Source organism: Amblyomma mixtum, chromosome 3 (assembly GCF_055824585.1).
Source record: "Amblyomma mixtum isolate Tamu chromosome 3, ASM5582458v1, whole genome shotgun sequence".
Lineage (NCBI taxonomy): Eukaryota > Metazoa > Arthropoda > Arachnida > Ixodida > Ixodidae > Amblyomma > Amblyomma mixtum.
Window position 1 is genome coordinate 333175077 of NC_143014.1, and position 22626 is coordinate 333197702.

Below are 22626 nucleotides of genomic sequence, written 5' to 3' on the forward strand. Positions count from 1 at the left end.
TCTTTAATAAAATGCTGTGTTGCTGAGTCCTTGAATTAAATAGTCGGGGGTTCTTGGAAGTCCTTGAAAATCCTTGAATTTCATGGCTGAAAACCAGCATGAACCCTGCATCCGAATCGACGAATCCGATCTTGTGTGAGCCTTGCTGTGTCTGGTTTTGCATTGTTGTCCAAGAGCACGGCATCTCCACTAAAGAGCCGTGGTCTCTTTCATCAAATGGCAGATATGAGTTTGGTGAGGGTGTCGCAGTAGCGTGCCACATTGATGGTCTCTTCATGGAGGAAATCAAGGCGAATCGCACCTTTTCCTTCCCAGAACACTGTGGCCATAACCTTTCCTGCAGAGGGTGACACTTTGAATTTGACGACCAACCATTTGATGAGACATGACCTCTTCACCATACACGATCTATGGGCGTTCATGGATGACGGAAACATTACAGTCCCACGTGCCCATGCACGCCGGATAACAGCACGCACTTCCAATGGTGACCACGTTGTCAGCACACGTTTGTCTGCCATCGTGATTTGTACTCGAATCACCTCGGCCACACCGGTCTGCTGCTACTCTTTCTTCTTTGGTGCTCAGTGCCTGCATCATTCCTCCTCCGCTGACGCTTCTTCTAGTGTTAATTAGCAACGGGTGTGGATTCTTGTGGCCATTGTTTCTTACCTCATGTACCATCTTCTCTTATGTTCATTTGTGCTGTTACCGAAAATAAATGGTAATACAGTCAAACTTGATTATAGTGAACAGCTAAAAATCGTAAAATACAGTAGACTTCCTTTAAGACGAACTTAAAGTTACCAGAAAATTTGTTAGACATCAGAAGTTCGTCTTAATGGAAGAGCCCCCATAAAAGATGTGTGAGCAAGTTGTGCATGCCCAAATGTGCATTTGAGCCCTCTTATAATGACCGCAGCTATAACGAATGCTCGGCCCCACGATAGAAAAACTCTTGCTTCCCGTCAGCGTGGAGATTGAAGAGAGTCTCTGAGCCCGTGTGTCACCGCCTCCAAAAAGAATGTGCTTACCAAGAACTCAGTAGAAAAGGGGAGACATTGCTGACAAAACAGCACAGTTTTACCAAACGCTGCTGTCAAAAACGCATGCCTTGACGCAAGCCTCAAAAACGCAAGCCTCTGGTGAGTCATGTCTACCGTGCATGTAGCCCTGCATGCGGATCAAGCCTGACAAGTGTTTTCTGAAGTTTTTCCAGCTGTGCTTGACGGTAATGCTCTCTGAATGCTGTCTTGTGCATTAATACGGCATTCAGATGCATTTGCGAGTCACTGCTGTTTTATTTACATCTCGACCTGCGACAGTATTCGCTTCTTATCTGCGGCGCATGCACTGTCATCTTCGTATCCACAGTTCAACGCCATTTGGATGCAATTAATCCGGAGCCCTCCGCTACGCCGGCTTTCCTCATGGCTCACGTGCAGATTCGCGACGTTACAGTGCACATACCAGAACCAGTTTTTTTTTTTGTTGCGAAATTTTGTGTGGTGTGTTCTGTAGTAACTGTATAATTGGTTCAGAACAGAAGATTGCAAGGCAGACCACTGTAGTATGTGTTGAAACAATGCCCAAACAGAACATCGTGTTCGAAAAATAGATCTTTAATGTTGGTGGATGCCAATGAGTAAATTACTCCCTTAGTATGGATCTTTAATACAGTGAAAGCTCGTTAATTTGACCCCCGTTAATTCGGAAAATCGGATAATTCGACGCGCACGCGAGGTCCCTACAATTATACATAGGAGTCTATGGGGCGAAACTCTCGTTAATTCGACCAAATTTTGCCGGCGTCGGTTAATTCGACTTCACTCCGCAGCCCGCCAACCGGTGCCTCGAGAGCAAAAAGAAAAAAACACTGCCACAAGCGGGGCTACTGTACGCCTGATAGGCCATCTGTATGGTGATCGCCGTCAGCAGCGTGAGCGAGGGCGAGGAAAGCGAGGTTAGCGGCGGCCACGGCGGCGGCCGGCCGAAGCGGCTCGCGTTTTTTTTTTTTTTTGTGCTTCGCAGCAGTCGTGTTGGTGTCGTGTGTCGTCGTTTCCACGTGTTCTTGCTGCTACGATCCCGGTTGCTTAACCATAAGGCAGCGCCTTTTTTGGTAATTCCGCACTTTGTCAGCGTGTTTATTGGGCTGCTTGCTGTTGCTGTTTTGTTGCGACTGAAAGGATGAAAGGAAATTGCACGGGCCTGCCTACTGGCTCAGCCGAGCAACCACCGCTGCCTAGTGCAGATAGAGGAGAGTTAGAAGATCAGAGGAAAGATAAAGAGAAAAGATAAGACGCTCGTGGCAGCAGCAACCGCGAAGCGGACGCTGGCTGAAAGAACAGATAAGCGGCAGAAGCCCCGCTCGCTTCACCTCCTCCCCGCGCTGCTTTCGTGTGGGTAGCGGGGTAGCGCGCAGTGCCTGCGCGCCTCGCCTTTGTGTCCTGTCAGCTGACTGAGGATGTAATAATATAAGTGACAGGCGCTGACAACGACGATTCGTCGGAAGGTGACGATTGTGAGCAGTTGCCCCAAATGCCGAAGTGCACGGCGAAAGAAGCCGCAGAAGCCTTGTCAGTGCGGGAGGACCTGTGAAAAAATCCCTGACGGTGCGGTGCGTGTGCCGCGCAGAACCTGGCAGCTGTTAGAGCTATCGTAGTCGCTCAAATTCGCTCGAAAAAGCAGGCAACGATAACAGATTTCTTTGCCAAATAAAGGTTGCGGCAAACATGTTTTTTTGCTGTTCATTCGATAATTCGACATTCGGATAATTCGACAATTTTTCGCGGTCCCGTCAGTGTCGAATTAACGAGCTTTTACTGTAAATGACATGAATGCGTGCCGTATATTGACAGCGCTCTAATAAATTTCATTTTGTGTTAATGCATTTTATGCAGAATCTATCAAGTGCCCCATCTCCCAAGCATTCAGTGCAACCTGTTGATTGTGGTATTATGTGAAGTTTGACAACGCGAGGCTGCATGTGGGTTTGAGAAAGCCATAGTGGGGGGCTCTGGATTAGTTTTGACCACCCGGGGTTCTACCTGCACTGACATTGCACAGCACACGGGCATGCTTGCATTTCACCTCGACCGAAACTTGGCTGCTGTCGCAGGGGTTTGACTCCAGGACCTAAGGCTCACAGCGATTCCTTCTGTTAATGTTAAAGCATCTATTGTTCCCGCAAGCAGAAATATGAGCAAGCAGTCGTGTTTAGGTTTGTGCTTGAGACAAAAGGTGGCTTTACCAGTAAGGGAAGGTGTCATCCCTGAAGTGTTTGTTGCTGCCTATAACCGTAATTAAAGGGACGGAAGGAAGTGAGTCGATGCATGATGAAGGGTCAGAGGCTCTGGATGAAAGTGTTTGAAGAATGTATACATGTAAAGAATTTGTGGTGTGGTACCAAACAGTGCAAAAATATTAACATCTAATGCTCGTGCAGCCTTGCCCAAAATTTTTTGATGCTCTAGGTATTCAAACTTGTTACCTTGTAGAAGTTGGAACATTTGTTGCATTTTTTCAGCGTTTAGCAAACTACAATGTTGTGCGTATATGCAGCGAACTCCTCAGTTTCACACGAACGCATCTGAAGAGTTTTAACTTTCTCAACGTTTGCTTCAATAGGAAACTTGCCAATGCTGAGAGGCGGCACATGTGTACAAAGTATACATGCACGTGTCTTTATACTGTCAAGGGCCTTGCTCATTAGTTTGTTAATTTTCTTTTTTTTTATGCATGTGTGTTTGTGTGTGTGAGAAAGATCTCAATGGCAACACAGAATTGCTGCTGGGAGTCTTCATAATGTACGTTGCCGTTGCCATGTAGCACACAGTGGTTATTCTTCACTCATTGGTGCAATCTCTGTTCTGCTGTGACTTTATGGTACTCTTGGGGGTTTGACCTCTGAAGTTCAAAAGGCCTTATGTTGAGACCAATTTTTCCTTTCCAAAATGGGCCTGATCCTGTGCACATGCTGAATGTTTCCTGTCACCTTCCCCTCTCCACATAAACGTAGGGTCATCGGCCACCTTGGGGAAGTTTCTGGTTTCAGCCCTGACATTTTGATAATGTTAGGGGGGGTTTTTGTGAATTCAATTTTCTAGTTTATCAGGGAGGCACCATTGTCGAGGCATTGTCGAGGGTCACTCAATGCTGCTGCCATTTTACAAAGGTCATTTTGTCCTAATGAAAAGCTGCAACTGGTGCTCGCCAGCAGTCGGTTCTTGTCAAACTGCTGCAACTTCCAAGAAGCCCAAATGTAACAACGCTGTTCAACAAACTTCAAAACTGCCCTCGTGAAATCAATGAAGCATTGATTACCAATGATATAGACCACAGTAGTGAGGGTTCTACTGGGGTAAATGACAGAAAAACAGCCATGATTTTGCAGCCGTGATACCATGTGTGTCATACACAGTGAAGGGCACTAATGTTTATTTTTTTTTTTAGGTAGGAAAAATAAGAGTTCTTCCAGTTTATGCAAATTCCATGTCCCAAACCATAGTTGAAATATCAGCTTCCACAGATGCAGGAAGTATAAAACAAGGTGACTTGCTGCGAAAGTGAAGCCACGAGCAAAACAACATAAATTGGTGCATAAGGCTGGAATATGCCTGCAACGGGCATTTTTTTCAAATGATTAGTTGATTGATGAATTTGGCTATTTGCTATCGAATTGCTGCAGGTGCCAAAGTATGTACGTACAGATTAATTGGTGTAGCCTTTTAGGTTATTCATTGTTCCTCTTTTTTTGTTGTGGACAAATTAAAAACTCAGCTGATGATCCTTGTTAATTGTTGACAATTACAATTTATGTTACTGATGTTTAAAAAGTGAAGCCACCTTCCCGACTGTTCCTGCATACCTACCTACCTACCTGGGGTATTCATGGCCCCTAGTTTTCCGCAATTCTGCAAAAAAATAGTGGATTTAAGCATTTTTGACAGAAATTTGTATTGGCAGCCAAATTCTCATTTTTTTGATACAATTGCTGTTACAGACATCAGTAGGAATGACAGAACCATGGGAAAAGAACTGATTTAACTTATTTTCACAAATATAACATGAGAGGGAGTTTGAAGCCCGAGGAGAATTTTAAAAATAGGATTGCAGTTATAACAAAATCCAAAACCGTTCAAGTTGACCATAGCTAAAAGAGGATCCGCTGCCGGTCAGATTCGTACCAGGAATAAGGTTGCAGTTTGCAAGCGTGCCTGGACTTAGTTGAGAACCACCAGTCCTAGCTGCTAATTGTCAGGTGTACTTGTAAACTACTCGAGAAGTGTACTGTAGTGATGCAGACATTGCACCGTTTCTCTCTAAGAAAGACGATCAGGGCAGAGACTTCGATGTCCTGCCTTTTTTGTCTGGAATGGAAGTGACCCCAACCCTCTCTTCCACTGAGCTCAAATATCTGTCTTTCAAAGTCAACCTTGTTGAAGCAGAGGGATCATTCATTAATTGTAGAGATCTAGCATCAAACAAGCTTCATTCTTTGAGTGGAGATAACAGGAAAGCATTACTTGATATCGGAGTTACAACAGCCACATTCAATTTTTGAAGAGGGACCTCTGCAGTATGTAAGGCATGTGCTTGGAAAATAAACATGCATGCTTCTTTCATAACACTGCTTCCTGCGGAATTTCATGGATTCTTAATTCTTCATCCATAGAATTTAGGATTTTCTACTGCAGAAGGTCATAGTCCTTATTCATACTGGTGTTAGTTTAACGAAACATTGCTTAGTCAATGTCTTTCCTCAAGCCGCCGTGGTGGCTCAGTGGTGGCTCAGTGGTTATGGCGCTCGGCTGCTGACCCAAGAGACGCGAGTTCGATCTTGGCCGCGGAGGCCCGTGTACTGTACAGTGTCATTGCACGTTAAAGGTCTTTAACCCCAGGTGGTTGAAATTTCCGGAGCCCTTCACTGCGGTATGCCTCATAGCCTGAGTCGCTTTGGTACGTTAAAATCCCCATAAACCAAAAACCAAACCAAGGTCTTGCCTTGTAGTGGCCCCCTGAGCTCATTCATCAAAGTTTGACAGTGTAACAAGGATTTCATAGAACCCCCTCAGCCTACTTGTCATATCCCACCTTTCTCTCTTTCTTCCTGTGAAGGAAAGAAGCCAAGCAACCTGGCAAGGCTGGGCATTGCAGTGCTAGGAAACCATGATAAAGGAACTGTAAGTTGCAGAAGCTGCGAGATCCCGTGCTAACTGCAGTTGCAACGGTGCACTGAAAGCAACTCTAGCTTAGAAAAGAAAAAAAAAATACATATTGCAGCTGTGTATTGGTGCTAGATACAACTTAAACAGCAGTTGACGAGAGTAGGCCATGGTCCACAGCGGCCTGTATTACTCCGCTGACCAATCGCAGCAATACACGCAATCACCCTTTTGATGTTTGACTGACTGCAGGGGTGCCCTAGTTGTTTGAGGATCCGCCTTGCATGTGGGAGGTATAGGGTTCGATGCCCAGTGCTGCCGGGTACCCGCCCGATATACTAGCTTTCCCCTTGCTTGGTGTTCAGCTTCTTTAGGTTGAAATGATTCGGAAATGCACCCAATGGTGCCCTTGCCCATAATGCCCATGAAATGGTGCCCTTGCACCATAAAAATTCAGTCACTTCAATGTTTGATGATATCAGACAGGAAGCATCAAAATTTGTGATCGTTAATTTGATACGGCAGTTGGCTTTTTGTTTAGGCAACAAGAAAAATTTTGGACTATTTTTTTGTTGTGGAAGAATTCTGTGCAGCAGTCTTGAATGTCGGTGGAGATTCATTGCAGTGTTAAGTTGTATCAGACTATTAATATTTTCTGTGGTGCTGTGTGTGAGGCTAAGATTGCACTGAGCCCTCTGCCCTGATTGGAGATTTGGGCAAAATTGTTGCGCCCTCATGTATTGCCTGTATGGTCATGCATAAATTGTGTTACTTCTTTTTTTCTTCTTTCTTTCAGTCCAGTGCACATGCCATAATCATTCTTTTCTTGTAGAAATTTTTTTACTTCGGTTTGCAGCCAGCTCCAACACCAGAATACTGTTTTCATTCTACTTTTTTTTTTCTTTGGCAGTCAGCATACATTGAGACATCATGTGCTGTTAATTTTAAACGTGTGCACAATTGTCACTGCCCTGCGTATTTTTCTTATAGCTGTGCCATGCTATGTATAGGGGGTACCTCTGAAGCATTCTTGCAATTACATTAGGTGGGAAGAAAAGAGAAAAGGTTTTGGATGTGCAGGGGACAAATCCTGCAGCCAGTAGTGCAGACTTCCTGCTGTACTCTTTTGTAGCACGGGCAAAAAAACTGTGCAGCTCACATTTTGCTCCAAAACATATTAAAATTAGTTTTACTGGCATGGGAGTACACCTTTTTATGCATTTCTTTAATGATACTCTGAAAACTCAGTGTTAAGTGTGTGTTTAACTGGGCATGAAGACTGAAGAGCACTACAGTGTCATTGTCAGAGGCTTTCTTTTGATTGTCATGGTCGTTTCTATTTGAGTACAAGCTTATTTTGTACAAAGAGAAGCAACAACAGGTGGCTGTTGCTGCAACAAATGCACAATTTGCCGTCAGGGTAAGTGGAGCCCTTCATACCCTTCTTAATTGCTACGGAGGTGATAATATGGGTGGCAAGCCGACTTTTGCTCACTGTTCTGTCCATCGCATTTTAATCTTGAACCAAAGATTCATGTGAGCCTCAAAGAGACCTTGTATTAGGTCTGGCCAATTGAATGTAGTGCATGCGTTGGCTTTTCTACTCAGGCAAGGCTGTATGCACCTCTTTTGGCTTTTCTCTCGGAGCAGTCCCCATGTCACTGGGCCTGTAGGCACAAGCGTAAATAAGGGCAGCACATAAAGGCGGTAAACCAGGTCGCCATTTTAAAGTTCACAAGGTTTTGCGTGCATTGTTACGGCTTATGCAAGTTCATAGGAATGTGGGTCAGTTTATGCCTTGCATATTGACTGAGCAAATATTGCACTACGTTATAAGTAACCTGTATGATGATTTATTTTTGGATCTGGGAGAATTCGCTGCAAACGACCCTGGGGTTCAATTCAGAAAAGAAAGCAGCAGCAGAGCTGAAAAGTGGGGACAAAGAGACTTATGACGCAACTTAGGGGCTGTATTCCGAGGTTTATGGAGGTGCAAGACATTTCCAATTTACAGATTGGCAGTTTATCTCCGCTTCTCTTTCTCAGCACTATTGCATCTCATTTACTTGTCATTCCGTCAGAGTGTATGAAATGTCAGCATTGGCTTGCCTCTTCGTGCAAGAAGGGAGGAACATGCTTTCATGTGTATTGCTGAAGAAAAAAATGATGATGCACTGATACACAATCGGCTAAGCAATGGAAGAGTAGCATATGCATGCAGCACTGGGTACATCCCTGGATGCAAAGAAGTGTCAGCAGCTGAGGAGCTCACTTTAAGGACCCCTCGCATTAGTGTTTTGTGTGGGAAAAAGTGCGAACTAGTGAAAGACCCTTCGGAACGGATGCTTTTTCTTTTTTTTTTTTGCATTTTCACTGATGCCTATCTGTATATAGGTAGGGCTTTTCGTTTTTGGGTTTTATTTCTCTAAAATTCAAAAAGGGGGAGGGAGGGGGCTAAAAATCACAAAAACATTTTTAGCTAAAATTCAGGTGGAAGTCTGGTTTCTAAAAACAAAGGTCCATAATTTGCAGCAAAAGACGATGTAGTATGAGCACTTGTCTATGTATGGTGCATAAAATGGTCTTTATTGTTTTCTTTTTCTTGTTGTTTTCATGAAAAATATGGAACTGAAATTGCTCTCAAGAACTGTTTACCTGTCAAATGCTTTTTTTTCTCATAATGTGCAGTAATTTTTTTTGTACACTGCCATCTCTTGCACAGCACTTCCCTGTCTGTGCAACACCTGCCTGCCTTTGTGCTCTGGGAAAACATTCATTCAGCATCACAGTGGCTATTTTTAAATGCACAAGAGCCTTTGAGTAAGGTGTCGCTTTAGCAGCGTTGAAGCAGTAACAGCAATGAAACATCTAGCCAGTGTCCATGTCTTTGACTCTCGCTCCTAAAACATACTTATTGATCTTGTCTTGGAATTAAACCAGAATAACAAGTGTTAGAAGAGGGTTAAATCATCAGTCAACTGAAAACACTCCTCTTCAGCACTGGATACGTGCTAATTTTTGCTGGGCGTCTTCCTTCTCTAGAAGGCGATTATCGGGTAGAATAGGATTTAACCTGATCTTTAAGAAATATGTTTGGGATGCAAGAATCGGGTGAAACCATATTTTACCCGAAAATGAAGGGCGTTATATATAGAGCATAACAGGTGACACTTGCATATTGTGACATATTGGAAACCACTGAAGAGTTACCATCCCTCAGTGTCATTGTCTTGTGCAAATGCATGCAAATGAGGCTTAGAACATAAGGAAAATGAATGCTTTTGCTTTCTTGTGGTTTTATTGCTTTGGTGCATTGAAGTTGGGCTAAGCACAGTTTAAAAAAAAGTGAGTAGTTTTGTGTGAGGAAGTTCTTTAGTCGGGCGACTGAAATTGAACTTCAGTTTTAGACATGCCAGTCACACTTGACTTGGTTACAACAGTGCAAAAACATGCAAACAAAGAAGAAAGTGCAGGACAACGGGATGCTCTGTATAGTCGAGTGGGGCTAACCAACTCACCCAGCCTTGCCTGTTCTTCTGTGTTCGTTGTCGTTTGCACTGTTGTAGCTATGCTTCTGTCCTATAGGCTCAAAGAATTTTTGCACCAGTGATAAAGGTTGTTGTGTTTTGGTGTAGTTTGTACAGGCGTTCCTTTGATGAATTGATGTATATTGGTGCCTTTATCCAAGTTGCATTTTTTTTCGTTCGCTACATGGTACTAATGGGCACAGCTTTTTTCTTGCTTCATTTGTGGCACAACTCCTGGGGAACAACTTCTTGAGCTTTGCCGATGAGAAGCGCTGCAATTGGTCTGGGAAGTTTGACAGCGAAGAGGGATTCATCAATTTTCTAAAGCAGGTTGGTTTGCATCTCTTATCAACTCTTGCAGACTCTTAGACTAAGTATAGAAAGAGAGAGCATCTACATGGTGGTCAAAAATAATTTTCTTGTGACATATCTGGCACCTTTCCTGACAGATTTAGAAGGCTTTAATTTGTCCTGTTCAGACAAGTCCTTGCTGCTGCTCTTTAGTGGTGTATTATGGTGCTGTCTGTTTTAGCGAAGAATGTATATAGTTTTGAACTTTGGTCGATGTACTGTCTCCTTTGAAGACACTCAGATTATGAGGGTTTAGATTTTTTTTGCTTGTTGAGAGCTGTGACTGTGATTGTTGTGGGTTAAAATATGTGTGTGGCATGCACACAACAAGGAGGAAGTTCTTGTAGTGCCGAACCAAGTGCATTTTGTGAAAGTGGTCAGAACATGCAGGCCCAATCCTCTCCTGCATTGCTGGTGGGCTTAACTTTTCTTCCACTCCCATTTCAGGCTCTTGTAGCAGAGGCCCTGAGTCTTGGTGGTAGCCTTACCGAACTCGGCTACTGCATCTTCTGCCCGGACTTGGTGGTTCCCGGGGAAGGTGATGGCGACAGCCTTGTGCATGGCAGCTCAGCACTCATTGAATACACTGCTTGGCTCATAACCAGTGAGCACAGACTCAGAAAGGCAAGTGTAATGACATTTTCTTGTACTGTAGTAGACTAGCCAGATTGCAAATATTGAAGATTTTAAGTGATCTTAAATCGCAGAAGTGAGTCTAAATTAAAGGCTCTTTTCCTACAATATCAAATGTGCTGATGTCTGCAAAGGTAATGTTTTTTAATTTCAAGTATGTCAGGCAGCTTACTGCGCACTTTCCTTCGCTATGAGCGACGGTGCATTGTGATGACCAGAGTTGTAAGCTGTAAGAGATAAAAGTACTCACAGTTTCTGTGGTAACACTATGGTCAGTTACAAGCCAAGAATGCAGCGGCATATACTCTTCAAGCGAGGTCGTCCAGCCAATAGCGTCAGCCGATTGTGATGACACTGCGGTTAATCCCATTTCACTGAGGCACCTGCCATTCACCGGCGATTTCACACTAGGGGATCAACTGTGATTCATGAGAAGCAGTCGATGCCATTGACTGGAGGACCTCCTTTGAAGGGCATTCGATGCTGCATTCTTGAGTTGTATCCGACTATGGGTACATTTTTTAGTTTGTACATAGTGCAATTCTTTTTCTGGTGGTGTTTGAATGAGAGTACAAAAACAAAGCATGAAAAGGGCAAAAAAAAAAATGCCTTCAGTAATAATGTCAGTCTGCATGCTTTTTGGAATGTATTTTATGGGTAGCCTTGCATTTGTGTTCTACATGGCAGCTGTTGATTGAAACAAGCAAGGCTGCAAAGCAAGGTGGCGAGTGGGAAGAGCCTGGCTTTGCTCCTTTATTATGCTAGCCTCTAGCCTGTCTTGATTTCATTTAATACGGTTTTTGGGGTGATTCGATTTTCTTTTGTTCGTTTGTTGTAAGCAAGCCAAGTTCAAGCTTCTCATGATGCATGGTTGCCCTTTTTTGCTTCTTTCTGTAATGTGCTGTGACGTCACAGATGCACAGGTGATCATACTTGGTGTCATGTATTTAGTCACTGCAATAGGCAAGACACTCACCCTTATCCCTGAGATCATCAATTGGACAAACACCTCTCCTTGCCAAATAAGTGCTGAAATAATTGCAGGAGGCATTGTTATTTGATTGCACTGAACTAATGAGATGCTTACAAATTGATTTTGAGTTCATAAACCTTTTGGATGGTCTAAAAGTGGTCTCCATTGCAATTTCGTTTTCTGTTCAAGTGTAAAGAGTTTTGCCAATATGTGCGAGTGTTCACTTTTTGAATCATTTTACAAAGCACATAGCCTGTCTATGGAGGCCTGTACTGCTTCCCTCGCATCAGTATCGAAATATTTTTTTTGAGACATGGCTGACGTCAGTAAAGAATGTGACATCAAGGGCAAAAACTTTTTTTTTTTTCGTAAGAAGTAATAACCATAGAGAGAACTGCCAAGGGAACGTTTCTTTCAAACTTGGGAGCGATTGCCTGAAAAGCATGGTCCCCAAAAAAAACCTTAAAAGTGTCCGTTTTTAGCAGGATGCATTGTTGGGCAAATTGATTCGTGTTGAGTAAGGCAAGATGGGCTGAGCGTAAGGACATCCACGAGAGAGGCAACACGGGACAAGCACACTCCCTCGTTAGTCCTGTTTTGTTGCTCTTGTGAACGTCCCTTGTGCGTAACCCATTTTTCCATACTTGTCAATTGTTTAGCCTAGTTACATATTAGAGCTTCTTTCCTTACCTTCACCCTTGATTTTCGTCAAGCTCAGAGTGAAATGCCTTTTATCATGAACACACTGTCTTCTAGTACATAGTTGTGTGTTCTTGCATTCATTTCATTTTGCAACTGAAGCAAGCTAATCTATCAATTACTGTCATATGTCATATTCCTTGCATTGTAGCACACATGCATGCCTGACTTCTGTGCTGTTTTTCTGCTTGTGATGCATCGGCAACTAATCCTTAAGAAGTGCCAGTTTTCACCACAAATTGCTTCTGGCACTAGGGAGACTGACCCTCAAGGAGACAAGTACTTGGCTGTCTCAGATTAATTTGCTAGCCTTGCATATCACATGCGACCGTGATAGGGTGGCGGGATAGTCTTGATTTCACTCTGCTTTTGCAGGCATTGCTTTTTACTCTTGAAATGCATTCTAGCACTCTTTCGAAAAGTGAACATTATTAGGTGATGAGACATTCATAGACATTTGTGCTTGCAATTTAAGTGCAGAGTAGAGGGGACTGAGGTATTGTTTTATGTTCATCTGGAGCATCCCCGATGTAAACATTTGTTGTGGGCATGAGGTTTGTTATTAGAAACAAACATAGCAAAGGAGGAGACAAAGTTGAACTGCCAAATGGCATTCCATGGTAACTTTTTTCATGAACTTATGAATGGTAGCTTCAGTCAAAGCCAGGAAGCGGCTGTGATCACTGCATTGCCATGCAGTCGTGTGCTTGCTCTTATCGCTGGGGTTTCAGCCAGGTAGCTTTCACAACTACCGTATTTACCCAATTCCAACGCGCACCTTTTTTCGGGGAAAATACGTCTCAAAATCGCATGCGCGTTAGATTCGAGTGCAAACCGAAACGTCCCCATAGCTGCCCATCGTCATTATACGATGTGGGAGCTCACTAACTTCTGGCAAACATGGGAGCACGTTTGCTCGTCATTTTTTGCGTCGCGGGAGCCGTTTTCAACCGGTGTGGCGCTTGTTGTTGGTCACGTGCTCAGCGACCACGTTCACGGCGATGGTATCCCATGCACTGCCGCGGGCGGACGCCTCATCACTGCCGTTGCACGATCGAGATACGTGGCTCGAAGAATATGTTGATGAAACAACGGTTGTCGGAAACACGTCATTTCGGCGGTAAAGTTCCGAAAACGATGAGAGTCCTTTCTGTTTTGCGGCTGATTCTCTGACAGAGATTACATCGTCCGCAGGTGGGGCACGCCGTGCCGCTGACGAGGTCGTGCATCATGCCGATCTCACAGATAACAGCGCTTCCGCGCTCGTTTTTACGCTTGTCTTGGCCGTCGAAGATCTGTATCTTTCGCTCAGATGCACTGACGAAGTCATGGATGCTCCGCAAGAAGCTTGAAGGATCCAAATGGTGCATCGCCGTTGCCGCAGTTACGCCTAGCAGCAGACGAACCTTCCGTCACCGGAGCTCTCCGCTTGCACTTGGGGCGTCTTCCTTTATACTGATGCTTTGTCAGGAACTTGCGTGAACGAAAATCTCGTTTCTCAGTCACATCCATAGCGGAGAAAGGAGAAAAACCCGGGCAGAAGCGTTGGTTCACGTCTCGGTGGCGGCAGAACAAAGAAAGAGTGTCTGCATCCAACCGTGCGGTGGAATGCTCGTAGCCAATGGAAGGGCTCCGATCGTACCACGAGATTTGAAGGGCCAGTCGAGACGCTCGACTCGGGCGGGAAACGATCTTTTTTTTCGTATTTTTATCAAGAATGCGCCGCTGCCGAAGTGGCTTCTGGTAGAAGATGGGTAGGCCTACTTCCCCGCGAAAATTCAAGAGCGGGCGACACCTTGGAGCGACATGCCGCGCTCCCGAAATTCGGTCAAATTCGCACTTTCGCGAGCCACCGCGAGTGCTTTAATTGCCTTTTTTACTAACTTCCCCTTGATTATCGGCTTTGATTTTTTATACATAAAAGAAGAGGCTTGGGGGAATACAAAACGCAAGAAACTACAAAATTGACTTTATCGAAAAAATAGCAGTTTTTTCACCCGCATCTCTCCTTAAAATATAAAAACGGTTGCAAATTATTTTCATTCGTGGAAGTCACATGCACGTTAGAAGCGGGTCTTGTAGTTTTTTTTTTCATTATCAATATCGGGCGCGCGTTAGATTCGGGGCTTGAAATTTTTTTTTGGTGCCGTAAATTGGGTGCGCGTTGGAATCGGGGGTGCGTTGGAATTGGGTAAATACGGTAATTGTACTTTGGTATTTCAACTTGGAGATCTAGCTTCTGCAATTTATTGCTGTTTTTGCCAAATGCTTTGCTGTAGTTGTGATTCTCTGTGACCCTCAGTTGCAGAACTGCCACCAACAGTGCCGACACTATAGAATACATACTTCTTCAAGTCTGATTACTGCTAGTGCACTCAGTATCAATTCTCGGGACAAATGGCATGGAACATTGTGTGTGTGTGGGGTGTTTTCAGGCTAATAACATGGAAGTTATGAATGATTTGTGATTGCTTTCAGGGCTTTGACACAACTGACAGTGATGAGCCTCAAAAAATTAAGATTGGAAGAGGAAAACATGTGAAGGTATTTATCTTGCTTCCTTTTTTTTAAAATCCTGCTTTCTGTGTAACATTTGAATGAATTTTATTTTTCAGCCCGTCTCACATAGTACCTTATTAATGCGCATAAGGGCCGTACTTTTTTTCCAGATTCAAGGGCCAATTTTTGGGATGCAACTCATGTGCACACTTTGCGAAAAAAAAAAATTCAGTAAAAGGACACCAATCGGGAAATCAGTGGCATTTATTCTACGTTCAGTCATCACTCGCGGAGTCTTCGGACTCTGAGCTGGTGCTGTGCTCTGGTGCATGCTCATCCCACAAGAAGTCTTGCAGCATATCTTTTGTCAAAGTGTAGCAGTTGTTCCACACTTCCATCACATAGCAGAGCAGCTCTTCCAATTTGTGAAACTTGCACAGCTTGCCTCAGGAAGTGCACTTTTTACAGGTTGTGTTCCTCAGTGCATCTCTTTGGTTGCACCATTGTCGGAAGCACTTCTCATCCACATCGGATTTCCTGCCCACCGCATGCTTGCCATGTTCAAGAGCAAACTCCCAGCCGTGTAGCTGTTAAGGTGCTTTCCAATCGTGCTAAAATTGCAGCGCTTGGCGGCAGCACACGAAATTCACAGCTGCAGTGAACTACCACGCTACCGCTACTCCCGTGCCTTTGACAGTCACAAAAAGCTGGAGCTGGTGATACCGATGCCGGTATGCATAGCGGGAGCTTGCAGGGGAGGAAAAAGTTAATGAAAAAGATGGTGATGACGCAGCGATGGCGTAGAGGTAGAGCATCCGCCTCGCGTGCAAGAGGACCGGGGTTCGAATCCTGGTGCCACGCAATTCTCCACCGGATTAAAAAAAAACTCCGCGTGTCGATGGAATTGCATACCCAGGCTTGGAGTGCGGCCTGATTTCGGTGACCAGAACCGACAAAGCACTTCCTCACCAGAACAGGATTTGGCCACCGTAGTGTAGTACTTGGCCGCAACCTTCTATGAACAAACCAATTAACCCTCAGCCCTCAGTCCCCAGCGGCTGTGGAGCAACTGACCAAGGCGGCGGTCAGATCTGTGACGCAGTGGAGGGTGCTAAGAATCTCTGGCTCCGGACAGGCCGCCATTGGAAACTGAACCTGGCAATGTTTAACGCAAGAACCTTATCAAGTGAGGCTAGCTTAGCAGTGCTATTGGAGGAATTAGCTGGCATTAAATGGGATGTCATAGGGCTTAGTGAGGTTAGGAGGACAGATGAGGCATATACAGTACTAAAGGGCGGGCATGTACTGTACTATCGTGGATTAGCAGATAGGCGAGAACTAGGTGTGAGATTCCTCATTAATCAGGATATAGCTGGCAACATCGAGGAGTTTTACAGTATTAACGAGAGAGTGGCAGCTATTGTAATTAGGCTTAATAAGAGGCACAAGCTGAAGGTGGTGCAGGCCTATGCGCCTACATCAAGCCATGATGACCAGATAGTTGAAAGCTTCTATGAGGATGTTGAATCGGCAATGACCAAAGTAAAATCACAGTACACTGTATTGATGGGCGACTTTAATGCAAAGGTGGGTAAAAAGCAGGCTGGAGACAAGGCGGTAGGTGACTATGGCATAGGTTCTAGGAACAGTAGGGGAGAGTTATTAGTAGAGTTCGCAGATAGAAATAATTTACGGATTCTGAATACCCTCTTCCGCAAACGAGCAAACAGGAAGTGGACGTGGAAGAGCCCCGGTGGTGAGACTAAAAATGAAATAGTCTTCATACTGTGTGCACACCCTGGCATCGTAGAGGATGTGATGAAATAGTCTTCATACTGTGTGCACACCCTGGCATCGTAGAGGATGTGGAGGTCCTCGGTAAGGTCCGTTGTAGTGACCATAGAATGGTAAGGTCTCGTGTTAGCTTAGATTTGAAGAGGGAACGGAGGAAACTGGTGAAGCGAAAGACTATTAACAAGATAGCATTAAGAGGGAAGGTAGAGGAATTCAGAATGTCGCTGCAGAACAGATTTTCCGCTTTAACTGAAGAAAACGACTGTAGTGTCGAAACAATGAATGATAATCTTACAGCTATCATTACAGAGTGCGCCGCAGATGTAGGTGGTAGGATGGTTCGACAGGATACCAGCAAGCTATCTCAGGAGACTAAAGATCTGATTAACAAACGCCAAAGCATGAGGACGTCTAACTCCACAGACAGGATAGAACTAGCAGAGCTATCGAAGTTAATAAATAAGCGCAAGGTAGCCGACATAAGAAAGTTTAACATGCAGAAAATCGAGCATGCTCTAAGGAACGGAGGTAGCCTAAAATCAGTGAGAAAACTGGGCATAGGTAAAAACCAGATGTATGCGCTAAAAGACAAACGGTAATGTCATCAGCAATATGGATAAGATAGTTGAATTAGCCGAAGAGTTCTATACAAATCTATACAGTAGCGAATGTAATCATCAAGCTACTGAGGGAGGCAGTCGGGCACAGCAATGGGACATCCTGCCAGTAACGAAGGAGGAAGTAAAGAAAGCCTTAGGAGCAATGCAAAGAGGGAAAGCAGCTGGTGAGGATCAGGTAACAGCAGATTTGTTGAAGGACGGAGGAGAGATTGTGCTACAAAAACTCGCCACCCTGCATACGCAATGCCTTGTGACCTCGAGTGTACCAGAAGCTTGGAAGAACGCTAACATTATCTTAATTCATAAGAAAGGAGACGTCAAGGACTTGAAGAATTACAGACCAATCAGCTTATTGCACGTTGCCTACAAGGTATTCACTAAGGTAATCGCTAATAGAGTCAGGACAACCTTGGACTTTAGTCAACCAAATGATCAGGCAGGCTTTCCTAAAGGATACTCGACAATAGACCACATTCACACTATCAATCAGGTGATAGAGAAATGCGCAGAATATAACCAACCCCTATATATAGCCTTCATTGATTATGAGAAAGCATTTGACTCAGTGGAAACCTCAGCTGTCATGCAGGCATTGCGGAATCAGGGTGTAGAAGAGTGTTATGTGAAAATATTGGAAGATATAACGATTGCACAGCTATTATAGTTCTCCATAAAGGCAGCAATAAAATTCCAATACGGAAAGGTGTCAGGCAGGGAGACACGATCTCGCCAATGCTCTTCACTGCCTGCTTACAGGAGGTATTCCGGGGACTGGAATGGGAACAGTTGGGGATAAGAGTTAATGGAGAATGCCAGAGTAATTTGCGATTCACTGATGACATTGCCTTGCTAAGCCACTCAGGATAAGAACTGCAAAGCATGATCAATTAGTTAGACAGGCAGAGCAGAATGGTGGGGCTAAGAATTAACATGCAGAAAACCAAAGTAATGTTCAACAGCCTAGCAAGGGAACAGCAGTTCGCAATTGGTAGCGAGGTGCTGGAGGTAGTAAGAGAATATGTCTACTTAGGGCAGGTACTGACCGCAGATCCAGATCATGAGAGGGAAATAACGAAGAATCAGAATGGGGTGTAGCGCATATGGCAGGTTCTCTCAGATCATGAATGGTAGCTTACCAATATCCCTGAAGAGAAAAGTATACAACAGCTGTATCCTACCGGTACTCACCTATGGGGCAGAAACGTGGAGGTTAACAAAGAGGGTTCAGCTTAAGTTAAGAACAACGCAGCGAGCTATGGAAAGAAAAATGATAGGTGTAACGTTAAGAGATCGGAAGAGGGCGGAGTGGGTAAGTGAACAAACGCGGGTTAATGACATCTTAGTTGAAATCAAGAGGAAGAAATGGGCTTGTGCAGGGCATGTAATGTGAAGGCAAGATAACTGCTGGTCCTTAAGGGTAATGGAGTGGATTCCAAGAGAAAGCAAACGTAGCAGGGGACGGCAGAAAGATAGGTGGGTGGATGAGATTAAGAAGTTTGCGGGGATACAGTGGCGGCAACTGACAAAGGACAGGGTTAATTGGAGAGACATGGGAGAGGCCTTTGCCCTGCAGTGGGTGTAGTCAGGCTGATGATGATGATGATGACATGGATCGTTTATTGCGAAAGCAATACTGCTCCCACTTTCAAGCCATTAGCGTGGTCGTGGCGCTTCCACCATTGACCTTTAGCTGACCCCTGTGGTGACGTCACGCCAGACCGAGAGAGACAGGGCCCCCAGCTCGCGCGGTTAGCATGGGCACGGTGGAGCTGCCACGACGCACTGCTCAGCTGCCGCGAGAGGGCGCGCGTTGCTATGACGTCACACCAGGGGGATAAAGGTGGGGGAGCAGCTCGGTTGCTCCCAGTTGCCGTGGTGGAGCTATCTCAGTATGTCGGATGATGTGTGTAAGGAAAAGCTCCAACTAAATGCAGCAGCCAGGAAACGCCGGCGCGCTGAAGAAACGGATGAAGAAGTGGTGGCTCGGCTCGAGCCAGTAGGCAAGCCCGTGCATTTCCTTTTCATCCTTCTCCCAGTCACAACAACGACAACAACCGTCGGCGCAGAGCGGGGGTAGACACGGCGGATGTGGGCTGAAGAAACGGATGAAGTTTCTTTCGCAATTTCCGGGCTTAACCAAGCTGATCCTCTGCCAATTTTTTTTTAACATTTTTTTTGGGAAAACGGTGCGGCCCTTACATGTGTTGATGCAGTATTATGAAAAGGAAAAATAATTTAACATGCCTTTGCACCCTGGGAAAAAATAACATCTTTTCATCCTTTACCCTTGCTTAACATTGTCAGCTAATGTGCTTTTAATCCATATTTCTGTCTCCTATGTCATTTCTGATGCCTTGCTGGTGTTTGGCACATGATGGCCTCAATTTTAGCCATGCTATTAATCCCGGGCTGCTGCTATCATACATTCTGTGCCAGATTGAAGCAGTTTGGTGTATTCATAACTCAGTAATAAAATATGCGAGTAGATTAGCTTATCTGTAGCCTTGAAGCAAGAATGTGGTGAATGCACACTAGCAGCATGCTCGTAGTGCGCTGCTTGCAGAGTGTCATGAAGGCTTGCCGGCTTCGCATGAAAGCCACAGTGAACAGAGCTTTGGATCTAGTCACCGCTCCTCATAGAACTGCTATTTTTGGTTTAAAGTTGCTGAAACGAGACAGAAGGCAAGAGGACGATCCACCACTCACAACTAATTTTATTGTACCAGACGACATCTACTATCAGAAACAAAAGTTTGCGGGGCACGAGTTCTTGGAAAAACGTTTATTGTAGCTCCACCTCGCTACCCAGTCACCCGATATTGTTACCAGAGGAAGGAGCATTAAGGTCTTTAATACCTTCGTACAGTATCAGGCGACTGGGTAGCAAGGTGGAGTACAATAAACATTTTTCCAAGAACTTGCGTCCCGCAAACTTTTGTCCCCGATAGTACATATATGCATACCTGCCAACTCTCCCGAATTTTGATTACATCTCCCGATATTACGGACGCGACCTTAAATCTCCGGAAAAGTGACCGCCACAGCCTAGCGTTTTTTTTTCTAATTTTTCTTCTTTTTTTTGCCCGCTATAGTTATAATCCTATAACGTCCTATAATATAACCATGGCGGAAGGCAGCTCGGGAGCACTCAGTCACCAGCATGCACATTGAATCAGGGTTGCGGCCGCCGGCACCACCACGAACGCGAGCAACCGACAGGCGCTGCCATATTGGATTTTTGCAGATTGGATCGTCTCAGGCTGGCTCGTGGATTTAGCAATCCAATCGTTATATGATCATGGGTGCTGTAGCTGCGCTAGCCTTCAGTTGGCTTTCTCAGGTCGTCGAGAGAAGTGTGGAATGCCGAACTACTCTCTCTGTTTCCCCGAGAACGCCAAACTACTCTTTGTGTTTCCCCTAGTTGGAACGATCGATGGCTCATCGTACAGGACTGGGTTTCCGTCCTTTGTCAGTTCGGGAAAAGGTGACAAGTATGGATTCTGTACCACGTGCGCCATTGATGTCAGCGTTTCACACGGCGGCAAGAACATCAAGGTATACATCGCTTCACAAAAGCATAAAAACTAAGTTCGTGCTGCAGAAAAACAAGGCACCATCGGCAGTTTCTTTCAAAACAACGGCGAAGACAGTGTGATGCGTGCAGAGTGCCTTTTCTCGGGATTTCTTGTGGAACACAACTAGCCGCTAAGCGTGAGTGATCACGCGGGACCGCTATTTCGGAAAATGTTCCCAAAATATGACGACGTGAAGCGCTATGGATGCGGACGTACTAGAGCAACTGCCATCATTGGGGAAAGGCTGCGTACGCCGAAAGGTCAATGCTGGAGTCTCTGAAACGCCGTGCTTTCGGAATCGCTGTGGATGGAAGCAACGATAGCGCGTCACAAATGTATCCCATCGTGGCAACTTACTACGTCGAGGAATCGCAGCATGTGAAAAGCCGATTGCTTTGTTTGCAAGAGCTCCATGAAGAGGCCACCAGGCGGAAAATTGGAAACCATGTTCTAGACGCGCTCAAGTCGCGTGATATACCCATGGAGAACTGCATTGCATTTTGTGCCGGTCTGCATCCTGCAACAACACAGATCAATTTAAAATAAACTATAGTGGGCCGCAACTCTCACCTCTTTCCGATGATGTCAGCCTCAATAATTTCCGAATTGCTAAACTCAAAAAATTTACATGTGCAGTGAACACTCCCCAAGCATAAAAAATAATGCAATAACCTAAGTATGAAAAAGTTGCTCTGAACCAGGTTCAATGAAATTAAAATTTGTCTAGCCCACAAGATGCCTTCTTTATAACGAAAAATTTCCATCAGTTCCTGGAACATCTTTTGCTTGCTTCTGTCGAGAATTCGTAAACTAGTAAAGTATGACTCACAGGTGCAGGAAGTGGATTTTTTAGTGTGCTTTGACAAATGCCCATCTTGGTTTATGTTGCACTGTTTTTGTTTGGTTCTTAATTTGTCTGAGCAGTTTACTTGCCGGAGTTATCCTCCTGCTGATATAAGCTCTGTCCTGTGTGTCCGTGACATGAGCATTTGTCTCTATTGATGCACTCTTTGTGTTGTGTTGGCTTCTACCTAAGGACTCTGTTCACTCCTTTTTTTGATGCTGCAGGGACTGGAGGAGGGCCTTCTTGGCTGCAGGAATAATTCTCGCAAACATCGGGGAAGAAAGCGAATGGCGTCTCTGCCGAGAGGAAAGCGAGCGGCGTCTACCCTGAGGAAAGCGAGCGGTGTCTCTTCCCCGAAGAAAGCTAACGGCATCTCTGCGCAGAGGAAAGTCAGCGGCGCCTCTAAGCAAATGACGTCTCTTCCCCGAGGAAAGCGAATGGCGTCTTTTCCCCGAGGAAAGCGAGTGGCTTGTCTTCCCCGAAGGAAGCGAACGGCGCCTCTACCCTGTAGAAAGCGAACGGCGTCTCTTCCCCAAGGAAAGCGAGCGGCGTCTCTACCCCGATGAAAGCGAGCGGCATCTCTGCCCTGAAGAAAGCAAGCGGCGTCTCTACACTGAAGAAAGCGAATGGCGTCTTTACCCAGAAGAAAGCGAACGGCGTCTCTACCCTCAGTAAAGTGAACGGCGTCTCTACCCAGAAGAAAGCGAATGGCGGCTCCGCCCAGAGGAAAGCGAGCGGCGTCTCTACCCTTAAGAAAGCAAAAGGCGTCTCTGCCAAAAGGAAAGCGAGCGGCGTCTCTACCCCGACGAGAGCGAGCGGCATCTCTACCCTGAAGAAAGCGAGCAGCGTCTGTACCCTGAAGAAAGCGAATGGCGTCTCTGCCCAGAGGAAAGCGAGCGGCGTCTCTTGCCCCATGAAAGCGAGCGGCGTCTCTACCCTGAAGAAAG

General features: G+C 45.1%; 1 protein-coding gene across 3 annotated transcripts in view; it reads left to right on the forward strand.

The window, feature by feature from the left end:
* The window catches only part of LOC149355992 (FK506-binding protein 15-like), a 282100-nt gene that overhangs the window by 76012 nt on the left and 183462 nt on the right, over positions 1 to 22626 (forward strand). The window contains exons 14-16 of one of the 3 annotated variants that reach the window (XR_016291609.1): positions 316 to 1145; positions 6118 to 10021; positions 10490 to 10511. Coding sequence is in view for 1 of the 3 variants with exons in the window: in XM_089584064.1 (XP_089440190.1) it covers positions 10490 to 10666; positions 14826 to 14891; positions 21904 to 21930 (270 nt within the window). In the remaining 2 variants the exon portion in view is untranslated. Of the gene's footprint in view, positions 1 to 315; positions 10022 to 10489; positions 10667 to 14825; positions 14892 to 21903; positions 21931 to 22626 lie in introns of those variants that run through there. The other 2 variants (XM_089584064.1, XR_016291608.1) reach the window with 2 other exon arrangements.